This window comes from Scyliorhinus torazame, chromosome 3, assembly GCF_047496885.1.
Source record: "Scyliorhinus torazame isolate Kashiwa2021f chromosome 3, sScyTor2.1, whole genome shotgun sequence".
Lineage (NCBI taxonomy): Eukaryota > Metazoa > Chordata > Chondrichthyes > Carcharhiniformes > Scyliorhinidae > Scyliorhinus > Scyliorhinus torazame.
Genome location: NC_092709.1, coordinates 62,588,196 through 62,600,658, shown reverse-complemented (window position 1 = coordinate 62,600,658; position 12,463 = coordinate 62,588,196). Strand labels below are relative to the sequence as shown.

Genomic DNA, 12,463 nt, shown 5'->3' with positions numbered 1-12,463 from the left:
GCCCTCAGCTCCTCATCCTCCCTCACCCCCTCCCCCACGACATGGAAGAGAGAGAAGTTACAGGGTCGCAGGTTTAACAACTTGGGAAGTCCTCTCTTCCCCCTTTTCCCCCCTTCATCCCACAAATTCACCCCCCCACTTTTGTCCCAAACGTTCTTTTTCTGGCACGCTCACTCCAGCTTCTCCTTGACAATAAATGTCCACGCCTCATCTGCCGTTTCGAAGTAGTGGTGTTTCCCTAGATGTGTGACCCACAGTCTTGCCGGTTGCAGCATTCCGAATTTGACCTTCCTTTTATGCAACACCGCCTTGGCCCGATTAAAGCTTGCCCTCCTTCTCGCCACCTCCGCACTCCAATCTTGATATACGCGGATCACCGCATTCTCCCACCTACTGCTCTGAGTTTTCTTTGCCCATCTGAGGACCATCTCTCTGTCCTTGTATCGGAGAAATCGCATCACTATTGCTCGAGGAATTTCTCCAGCCCTCGGTCTTCGCGCCATAACCCGATAGGCTCCCTCCACCTCCAGCGGACCCGTCGGGGCCTCCGATCCCATTAACGAGTGCAGCATCGTGCTCACATATGCCCCGACGTCCGCCCCTTTTGCACCTTCGGGAAGACCAAGAATCCTTAGGTTCTTCCTCCTCGCATTATTCTCCAGCACCTCCAGCCTTTCCACACATCTTTTGTGTTGTGCCTCGTGGATCTCCGTTTTCACCACCAGGCCCTGTATGTCGTCCTCATTCTCAGCAGCCTTTGCCTTCACGACCCAAAGCTCCTGTTCCTGGGTCTTTTGCTCCTCCTTTAGCCCCTCAATCGCTTGTAATATCGGGGCCAACAGCTCCTCCTTCATCTCCTTTTTGAGTTCATCTACGCAACGCCGCAGGAACTCTTGTTGGCCAGGGCCCCATATTAAACTGCCTCCTTCCGACGCCATCTTGCTTTGTGCCTGCCTTCCTGGCCGCTGCTCTAGAGGATCCACCGCAATCCGGCTACTTTCCCCTCTTTTTTCCATCCGTGTCCAGGGCGGATTCCCTTCTGGATTACCGCACAGTGTTATTTGCCGTTAAAATTGCCGATGGGGCTCCTATTAAGAGCCCAAAAGTCCGTTCCACCGGGAGCTGCCGAAACGTGCGACTCAGCTGGTCATCGCCGCACCCGGAAGTAAAGATAGCCTTTCTAACAACGCCCCCATCTTCTCAATTGTAAATTCTTCTAGTGTACCAATAACCTCCTCTGCTTGGTTGAATCCTCTTTCTTTGAAAAGATAGATGCAAAGTACTCATTTAATACCTCCACTGTTTCTCCTTCCTCCATGTGCAAGTCCCCTTTTTATCTCTAATCTGCCCTACTCCTCCTTTTACAAGCACATAAATAATAAAAGACCCTGGGATTCCCTTCGATGTTCGTTGCCAGTCTCTTTTCATGCCCTCTCCATGCTTTTCTTATTGGTTTTTTCACTTCCCATCTGGCTCTTCTATATTCAGCCTAATTCTCCACTGTGTTTTCTATCTGACATCTGTCATTTGCACACTTCTTCCTTTTCAATCTTCACCTCTATCTCACTGGTCATCCAGGGCGCTCTGTTTTGACTTGTCCCACTTTCCCCCTTCAAGGGAATATACCTCGATATTGCCTGTAAGACGTTTTCTTTGAAAGTGGCCCATTGTTCAGCCACCGTGTTTCCTACCAACATTTGATTTCAACTCACTCGACTCGGATTCATTCTCATCCCCTCTAAGTAGGCTTTCCCCCAATTAATTATACCTGCTCTGGATTGTTCCTTGTCAATTACATGGCCAATCTAAACCTTGTTTAATGGTCATTGTCCCTTAAATGCTCTCCCACTGTTATTTGATCCACTTGGGCCAATTCGTTCCCTGGAACCAGGTCCATATCTTGAACCCATTCCAGGAACTCTCGCCACTCTTGTCCTTTGCACTATTGCTATCCCAGTCAATTATCAATTTGGATAATTGAAGTCCCCCATTATAATTAATTTTATTCTTCCATCTCCATTGCTTGTAGAACATAGAACATACAGTGCAGAAGGAGGCCATTCGGCCCATCAAGTCTATACCGACCCACTTAAGCCCTCACTTCCACCCTATCTCTGTAACCCAATAACCCCTCCTAACCTTTTTGGGCACTAAGGGCAATTTATCATGGCCAATCCACCTAACCTGCACGTCTTTGGACTGTGGGAGGAAACCGGAGCACCCGGAGGAAACCCACGCAGACACTGGGAGGACGTGCAGACTCCGCACAGACAGTGACCCAGCAGGGAATCAAACCTGGGACCCTAGTGCTGTGAAGTCTCAGTGCTATCTACTTGTGCTACCTTCTGTTGCCTGTCTTGCAGTATCACCAAATGTTGATATAAGGCTTTCTATCCCATCATTAAAAAAGATGCATTGAACGGTTGAGGCCCCAGCACAGATCCTTGTGTGACACCAAGTCGCATCCTGTCAATTCAAGTGCATGTCCAATGTACCTACTCTGTTTCCTGCTGCTCAGCCAATTTCCCAATCATATCAATAATTTGCTTTCAGTTTCTAAAGCTTCAACTTTGGTTAACAGTCTTTTATGAGGAACTTCCTGAACTGCCTTAACATAAATAGACATTCCCCTATCCACTACTTTAGTCACCTCTTCAAATATCAAGCTGAAATCTTTGGCTTTACTACTTTACCACAATCATAGAAGTATGAAAATGTAAAGAATCATAAAGCATTGTGTAGTGTTGCTTGATTTACCTTAAACAATAAGCTTGTGAATATCCAATTTTATTCATTGTTAAAGGAGTTATTTGTAACCTGAGATACAGTGCAAAGAATATTTGAACATAAAGTGTCACCTTGGAGGAATGATAGAGGAAGCTTAAACAGGGGGGAGTGGGTTCTCCTAATGGAACTGCACAGTTTTCTTCCTCATTGATTTAAATAGATTGAAAATCAGGTGGGTTTTGTTACAGGCATGATTTTTTTGTGTCCAGTTTTCCTTCATAGCACTGTGCTCAGGCTATACTCTACCTTAAACCCAAATGATAAAGAGGAAATGCTGCCCCTTTATGTTCTAAAACTTCTTCCCCTCAGCTATTGAACATTTATTAAATATTATACAACCAGAAAGATCTGGGTCATTTTGTTGATTTCAAAGTAAAGCTCGAAACAGTCATAAAGTAACACGTTTGCTCTGTATGTGTCACTAAAAATTGATGTAAAATTGTGGAAAGCATAGAAGGAACTTCTACACAGAGGGTAATGAGACTGTGGAATATAATTCTGGAACTAATGTCTGAACAACAAACTGTTGTGTCAGCATTTTTTTAAAAATTTGTTGAAGGGAAGTTAACAAAAGAGATATGCGAACAAAGTTGGCATATGAGATTAGGCCTGTTTCGCGTCTGCATTTTGTAAATAACTTTTTTTTAACTAGAACCTTTTTTAACTAGAACCTATCTGTTGGTGGATCCAATCGAACACGAGGAACGGGTCATGGATGGACTTCTGGTAATTGCCATGAACAAACATCGTGAGCTGTGCACCATTCAGTCCAGTGGTGGAATTATGCTTTTAAAAGAACAGGTCCGTTTCTTTTTTTTAAACCAAAATACTGGCATTGTACAGCAGGTCCGTCAGCACGCAAGATTTTTAAAAATGATTCGTTCATGGAATGCAAGTGTCACTGGCAGACCAGCATTTAGTGCCCATCCCTATTTGTCCTGGAGAAGCTTCTTGAACCACTGCATAGGTTGTAGCAGTTCAAGAACACAGTTCATCTGCACCTCTCTGAGGGCATTAAATGCTGGTCTAGCCAGCTGGGCCCATATCCCATGAACAGATAAATAAAAAGTTACATCTTTTATATCGAAACATGAGTAGATTTAGCGTTCTCTTTCAGATGTTGATTAAAGTGATGTACGTTTCTAGCACCTCGTTCTTATTTTTCAATTATTATGAGGATACTGCATACTTCTTTTGGAAGAAGCATAAATGGAGCATCCACTTGCCTGTTTGGATGGGTGTAAAAGATCCTAGGGCACTTCTTGAGAGCAGGGAATTGTTCTAGTGTCCTGGCCAGCATTCTTCCCTGAGCCAACATCACTAGAAATAGATCAGATGGTTATTTACTTGTGGAACTTTGCACAAATTGTCTGTTATATTTGCACAATTGACTATGTAAAACTATTCAAACTACTGTTAAATATTTCTGGGCATCCGGAGGATTAGAAGGCATTCTATAGGTGCAAGCTCTTTATTAAAACAAACTTGAAATTGATTTAATTGCTGAACAGTTGCAAATTAATGTTCTATCTACTCAGCATCTGATCCAGTTTAAGGTGTATGATGTTTCTATTCCCTTCTTTTCTCTCCAACATTTCTCTCTACTCTTAAACCTTTGTTTACATAGCACAAAATGGTGTTAAACCAAATCATCTTGCTGGTATTCCAATGATTTAGAATGATTTGTAATGTACCAAATCTGTGCAATGACAAAAGTTAATCCAAGTGCCTCTTTATGAGAATTTGGTCATTTTAATCTTCATTGCTTTGCAATACCCCACAATTGGCTTGTAAAGTTGCAATGTACTCCTAATTATTATGTGAAAATTTGTTTCCGATTGTTTTGGGTACAATTGCCCGTGTTGCATTGAGTCTGTGCTGTCACATTATTGCTTTTTTAAACTTCTTTTACTTTTTCCCATACTTTGTTTCCCATAACATTTATAGAGTCATCTTTGCATTCTTTTGCATATAATTATTTGATTAAAATTCTATCGATTTTATTTTAAAAAATTCCCCCAGTACTCTCCTATCATCTGACATACGTGCCATTTAATTTCTTTTGTATGTAATGGGCATCATAATACTGATGAATCTCATTGCTTTTCCAGAATTAGCAAGAAAACATTTCTATTTGGAGGTTATAGTGCATAAACAAAGAGGGTTGTTTGCCAGGCTATTCTTAAAGGCTGAATTACTTTATCCCGGCTTCTCCAACAGAATGATTAATGTCTGATCGCCCAATTTTGTGCAAAATGTTAATTATACATGATGGAATCATTTAATTTTCTATTAATTTTAATTAAAGATGATCCATGTTCCTTGATGCATTAATATCATCAGGATACCAACACCATTTTCATTCACAGAAGAAGTATCATGTAGGCCTAAATCTGTCCAGCATTACAGGACAATGCGGGCATGACCTGGCACTCAGAAGCAGCATTCAAAGGTGCAAGCTCCTTCAAGCACTCAAGTTGGCATCTGTCTAGAATTGTCCATTTGAATGCAATGATTTTTCACCTTTTTTGCCATTCAAATCGTCAAGCAGATTAGGGCTGAAAGTAGGATTCATCCTGGAGTGGGGAAGCTGGATGTAGAAAGAGCTTTACAGGCTGCAGAAAGTGACATTATTCAGCCTACAATCTATACCTCCATCAATAAGTATTCTGATCTGTTTGCCAAGGTCCATGCTTTCAAAACATTCCCCATAAATGTCAGCAGGAGCTAAAGAAGGCTTCCAACAAGTTCAGGCTGTTATTGGCTGCACCCATGTAACGGTAAGAGTATTTCCCAATAGGTCAGCAGCCCTCATGAACAAGAAAGATACAATTATACAGCTGGTGTGTGATTGTCTACATAAGTCCGTCACCACCAACCTCCCACTCATTGGCCCAACTCAGAAAGTCAGGAGCAAACTGCTTAGGAGAATGGCTCTTTACGCCTGGCTCATGAATCTCTATATGACCAGCCCATGAAAACTGGAGCAGATATCATACTTTTCCAATCCTCTCGGGATATAGGGGTGGTACCAGAGGACTGGAAGACTATTAATGTTTTCAAAGAGATTAACCGAATACTTCATCAGCCTAACCTTGGTGGTGGACAATTATTGGAAAATTTTTGAGGGACTGTATTAATCATCATTTAGAATGATGTGGAGATGCCGGCGTTGGACTGGGGTGAGCACAGTAAGAAGTTTTACAACACCAGGTTAAAGTCCAACAGGTTTGTTTCGATGTCACTAGCTTTCGGAGCGCTGCTCCTTCCTCAGGTGAATGCATGGATTCATTTAGAATAGCATGGATTAATAAAGAATAATCAGCATAGATTTGCTGAGGGAAGATCATGTCTGACTTTTCAGTGGCTGCTTATTGTTCAACTACAGTGTTGCCTGTCAATCTGACTCCAGTTTATTTGGACCAGATCTGTTCTCAACCTGCTGATATTGGCCCTCCTGCAATTTTTATTCTGGATTGCTCCTTGTCTTTTTTCATAGATAATCAAAAACATATGGGGCAGGATTCCCCGTTCCCGCATCCAGCCAATGGGGTTTCCCATTGTGGGGACGCCATATACTCCTGTAAAATCAAATTTTCTGATGCCCATTTTCAGGCAAAAGTTAAGGGGTTGACTTTTACACAGGTAATGGTTTTGAGGGGCTTTCTTTCAACTATTGATGCTTGTGGCTCACCCAGCCTGCTGGTTACTCCACACAGATTGGGTTGGTGCACACTGACTCATTTTTACATTTGATCATCTATTAACCAGGTATATACAGTATTGAAAAGCAGCAGAAGAGTGAAATGCTTAGCAGTAACTGCCAGGTAAAGTAGACTGTTGGTGCCTGATGTGAAGGCACCAACAACAGTTGGGTGTGGAGGAGTAGGTGGTACAGTCCCCTTTGTGATTCATGGGGAAGCACCTGGTGGCAGAGGGGGCTGCTGTGTTTGTAATGCTAAGGGGGAGAGGTGGGCAGTGTGAAGGGAAGTAATGTGGTCAGGTCTAATACGGAGAAGTAGAGCTGGAGGACAGAATTTTGTCCTCAATGGCCCAATAGTTGTAGCACTGAGCCCTTGTCCTGAGGGTGATGCTACAGGCATTGGCATTATCTGCTACCTGCCTCGAGCTAATACTTCAATTTTAAAACTCTTATTTTCAAATTCTTCCAAGGCGATACCTGCTCTCCATCTCAAGAACCACCACAAACCCTACAACCTCCCAAGATCTCAACATTCCTCCAATTCTAGTCTCCCATTTGAACTGCTCCACCACAGGTGGCTGTGCTTTCAGTTTTCTAGGCCCTAAACCATGGAATTCCTTCCCCAAATCTCTTTGCTTCTCTACTCTCTCGCTTTGCAATTCTCCTTGGGACAGATGGGTGATTAAAAGCTTGGTATTAATACTTCCTTCTGATAACACTCCTGTGAAGCACGTTGAAACATTTTTCTATTTTAAAGGCACTACAGAAATACAGACTTGTTGTTGTGGCATCTGCTCGGGCACCTTCTACCTATATCTATATAAATCGACCATCTATAATAGCACGAGGACAAAATCAACCTCCGTTTTGATGCCTTTATGTTGAGTAGACTAGTGATGCTCACTGTTTAGGATATCGCACAAAACATGACCTAATAATTTGAGGGTTGCTGGTACCTGTGGACGCCAATATAAATTAACATCTGATAAGAAGAAAGAAAGTGGGAAAAAGTAAGAACAATAATCTTATCATTTCATTTTAGGTGCTCCGCTGTACCAAAATAGCTGGTGTGAAGGTGGCAGAGATCACAGAACTAATGCAAAAAGCTCTTGAAAATGATAAAAAAGTCAGGCAAGTTTATTTTAAACACTTAATCTTTTTTGTAAAGAATGCAGTGTTTTAAAAGTAAATTATTTTTTTAGGTTGGAACCTCTCCGATTATATTAAACAGACAGATGCAATGTCTGGTCTGTACTGAGTTATCACTTAACCAGGATTTGAATGCATCAGATTCAGCTTCAATGTGCTTGGTCTGGAGAGAGAAAAACGTGGCTTTGGTTCTTGATCATTATCCAGTGTCTTCTGCTGACCAGTGCATGTTTGGTTTTTGGTGAGGAAAGGGTAAGACTCACCTTCAGCTCTTAATATTTGAGTCCTTGACATTTGCTGTCTAGTCTTCCACCTAAAAAAAACAGCAATTTTGGCGATATTCTTTTGGGAGTAGCAGAAAGTACAATATGCACCCTTGGTAACCTACCTCAATCTGAGTCACCCTTTGGGATGGAGGATGGGTAGTTTCGAAATATGTTTTTATTTTGCTTACTTTGATCAATCAGGGCACCTAAACAAAAGATTAGTAGTGGGTAACTTTTCAAAACTTTTTGGTATTCTGTTGCCTGCAGATATAAAGTTGGCATTTGAATGAGAGTGGTATTTTTAAAATTGTAAGTACATCATTTGCTAGGTATAATTAATTTTTTTCTGACAGTATATTTGCTGAAATATACTGTCAGTGATTAATTAATCCATCAAAAAGCATTTTAATGGATAATACACACCTTATTTGTCATAATTTGTCAGATTTCTGAGCTAATTTCTAACTCTTTTTAAAGAAAAATTACACATTCCAATGTCTTTGGTAAGAAGTCTTACAACACCAGGTTAAAGTCCAACAGGTTTGTTTCGATGTCACTAGCTTTCGGAGCGCTGCTCCTTCCTCAGGTGAATGGAGAGGTATGTTCCAGAAACACATATATAGACAGATTCAAAGATGCCAGACAATGCTTGGAATGCGAGCATTAGCAGGTGATTAAATCTTTACAGATCCAGAGATGTCTTTGGTGTTGTACGTTTTTAAGACTTGGGTGAATTGAAAAGATGATGATGCCCATTTGGTGCCCAACATTCTGCCAGGAATCTACGCTGTTCATCAAGGCCAGTAAAATTAGGGAGGGTTTCACAAATTAATCTTCAAGGGGACCCCCCTGATTTCTTCAAGAATGTATTTTGGTACTTTATCAATTAAATCAAGACAGGGCACTATACAAGGGGAAAAGGTACAGTTCTGTTTGGATATCCTGAGTTGCATCATTAGTTTAAATACTTTATACATGTAGCTCAACAGTTGCAAATTCTTACACATTGATCCTTGCAATTTTTTTTTTTTATTCCTGACATGTACACCAACATCCCAGTATTGCATTATGTTCCTGCATAGGAGGTCTCCGTGACAAGGTGGACTGTTTATAAGGTAACCATGGAATGGTGAGAATCCAGGGGCGAGATTCTCCGACCCCCCCCCCCCCCTGCCGGGTCGGAGAATCGCCGGGGTCGGGCGTGAATCCCGCCCCCGGTGGTTGCCGAATTCTCCGGCACCAGAGATTTGGCGGGGGCGGGACGGGCCCCCCCCCCCCGCGATTCTCCGGCCCGGATGGGTTGAAGTCCCGCTGCTAGGATGCCTGTCCCGCCGGCGTGGATTAAACCACCTACCTTACCGGCGGGACAAGGCGGGCGGGCTCCGGGGTCCTGGGGAGGGCGCGGGGCGATCTGGCCCCGGGGGGGTGCCCCCACAGTGGCCTGGCCCGCGATCGGGGCCCACCGATCCGCGGGCGGGCCTGTGCCGTAGGGGCACTCTTTTCCTTCCGCCTTCGCCACGGTCTCCACCATGGCGGAGGCGGAAGAGACTCCCTCCACTGCGCATGCGCAGGGATGCAGTGAGCGCCCGCTAACGCTCCCGCGCATGCGCCGCCCGGAGATGTCATTTCCGCGCCAGCTGGCGGGGCACCAAAGGCCTTTTCCGCCAGCTGGCGGGGCGGAAATTAGTCCGGCGCGGGCCTAGCCCCTCAAGGTTGGGGCTCGGCCCCCCAAGATGCGGAAGATTCCGCACCTTTGGGGCAGCGCGATTCCCGACTGATTTGCGCCGATACCAGAGAATTTCGCCCCAGGTTCTCCACTGTTTCTGATGGGTTTCAGAGTTTCAGCAGGAGGCTGATGGAACCTTGCTGGAATCTCAACTGTCATTTCTCCCTTCCTGTAGACAGTGATATCAAATTATTAAGAAGATCATAGTTCAAGTAAATAATTTGATAAATGAATAATAATTGTAAACCCAACTGCTAAGATTGTATGCAAAAGCATAATGCATTATTTGAAAATGTTGCTTTGGACAGGAAGGAAGGTGGGAAGTTTGGTTTTGCAGAATCCATACCTAACAAACGGATCACTACCTTTAAACTCGATGAAACTCCAGTGGATACAGATGGTGTTGAAGAACAAGCTGAAGAAATTGTATCAAAGGCTGAACCATCCACACTACCGTATCTTTTGCTCATTGGTCTAGTTGCTGATGCTAACTTAAAGCTGATTATTAATTTGCTTAGTCAAGCATTTTATACCTGCTTCAAAACTAGCTATTTCCATTTTAAAATTTTAATGGTTTAAGTTAATAATTTCTTGCTGTCCTGTTAGAACTGTTGATCAACTCCTTGTTCAAACTTTTAATTTGATTCCTAATATATAATGGGCGGCAAGGTAGCACAGTGGTTAGCACTATTGCTTCATATGGGTCCTAGTTTCGATTCCTGACTTGGGTCACTGTCTGTGTGGAGTCTGCACGTTCTCCCCATGTCTGCATGGATTTCCTCTGGGTGCTCCGGTTTCCTCCCATAAGTCCCGAAAGACATGCTGTTAGGTGAATTGGGCATTCTGAATTCTCCCTCTGTGTACCCAAACAGGTGCCAGAATGTGGCGACTAAGGGCTTTTCACTGTAACTCCATTAATGTAAGCCTACTTGTGTCAATAAAGATTATTATTAGTATATTTGCGTGCACTAAACATGATGGGATATTGCATACAATGTGCTGGAGCAGCAAAAATAAAGTTGCAAAGTCCACAATGTTTATTTGAGTAATCGAAAAAAGTAAAGACAGACTTGCATTTATATAGCATCTTTTTACAATCTCAGTGCATCTCAAAGTGCTAGACAGAAGTGTACTAACTGTTGTGATGTAGGAAACATGACAGCCAATTTGCATGCAGCATAGTCCCCCAAACAATTTAATAATGATAAGAAAGCCTGTTTATTTCAATGGTATTGATTTAAAGGATAAATATTCGCCAGGACATCAGGATAACTCTGTTGCCAACCAATCCACACTCTTATGCAGTATAAATTGTGTTCCCTTTACTGTTGGTAATCTTGTGATCTGTCTTGATGAATGCAAGATGAAAAGTTTAGACAGCATGTCTCTTTTTTTTTTTCAACAATACTCTTTTGCTCTTTTTCAATGGTACAATGGGTTCTTTAACATCCCTCATTTTCCGGTGGCACAGTGGTTAGCACTGCTACCTACGACACTGAGGACCAGGGTTCGATCCCGGCCCTGGGTCACTGTCTGTGTGGAGTTTGCACATTCTCCCCATGTCTGCGTGAGTTTCACCCCCACAACCCAAAGATGGTAGGTTAGGTGGATTGGCCACGCTAAATTGCCCCTTAATTGGAAGAAATAATTGGGAACTCTAAAAACATTTTTTAAATAACATCACTCATTTTGACACCTCAACTGAAAGACAGCATCTCACAGTGTAGCACTCCCTCAGTACCACACTTGAGTGCCAGCCTAGGTTTGTATGCTCAAGCCCCCAGAATGGAACTTGAACCCACAGCCCCACTTAGAGGCGAATTGAGCCACCGTTAAAAATGTTATGTTCCCTTCTGACGATGTTCGATGGCTAACCAGCATTTGTTATTGAAAGATCGAAGGATGAGGTGAAATAAGGTAAAATGAGGCTGATGTGATGCATATACCTGTTGGGTTGAAATTCCTGTTTCTATGCTGTAAAACTTTCTCTCTTGGATTTGGACCGCACCCGTCTTTATGTAATGACACCATTTAAAACAGAGATGAGGCAAATTTGTTTCTGAGGGTTGTGATGATTTGGAGGTCTTCCCAAAAGCCGGTGGAAGCAGTCTTTGACCTTTTTAAGGCAGAAGTAGGTATCGGGGCGGGATTCTCCCCTACCCGGCAGTGGGCGGGGGGTTCCGGCGTAATGGAGAGGCGGGAACCACTCTGAATTCTCTGCACCTTTAGGGGCCAAGCCATCACCTTGAGTGGCTAGGCCCGCGCCGGAGTGGTTTCCGCTCCGCCGGCTGGCGGGTAGGCCTTTGGCACCACGCCAGCCGGCGCCGAAAGGTCTTCGCCGGGCGACGCATGCACGGGAGAGTCAGAGGCCGCTCACGGCATCCCTGCGCATGTGCTGGGGAGGGGGTCTCTTCCGCCTCCGCCATAGTGAAGACCATGATGAAGGCGGAAGAAAAAGAGTGCCCCCACGGCACGGGCCTGCCCGCAGATCGGTGGGCCCCGATCGCGGGCCAGGCCACCGTGGGGGCATCCCCCGGGGGCCAGATCACCCCGTGCCCCCGCCCAGGACCCCGCGGGGAGCCTGCCCGCACCGCCTTGTCCTGCCGTGCAAAAGGAGGTTTATTCCACGCTGGCGGGCGAGGGTTGACAGCGGCGAGACTTCGGCCCATCGCGGGCTGGAGAATCACCGGGGGTGGGCCCGCCGACTGGCGCGATTCCCGGCGCGGCGCGATTCCCGCCCCCGCCGAATCTCTGGTGGCGGAGAATTTGGGACACGCCGGGGGCGGGATTCACGCCAGCCCTGGCGATATCTCCGACCCGGTGGGGGGTCGG

At 44.4% G+C, this 12,463-nt stretch overlaps 1 protein-coding gene across 1 annotated transcript in view; it reads left to right on the top strand.

Moving 5' to 3' along the window:
• Window positions 1-12,463, top strand: part of exosc9 (exosome component 9) — an 85,999-nt gene that overhangs the window by 68,165 nt on the left and 5,371 nt on the right. The window contains exons 6-8 of the mRNA XM_072497830.1: window positions 3,456-3,588; window positions 7,533-7,621; window positions 9,940-10,086. Of these exons, the coding sequence (XP_072353931.1) occupies window positions 3,456-3,588; window positions 7,533-7,621; window positions 9,940-10,086 (369 nt within the window). The remainder of the gene's footprint in view (window positions 1-3,455; window positions 3,589-7,532; window positions 7,622-9,939; window positions 10,087-12,463) is intronic.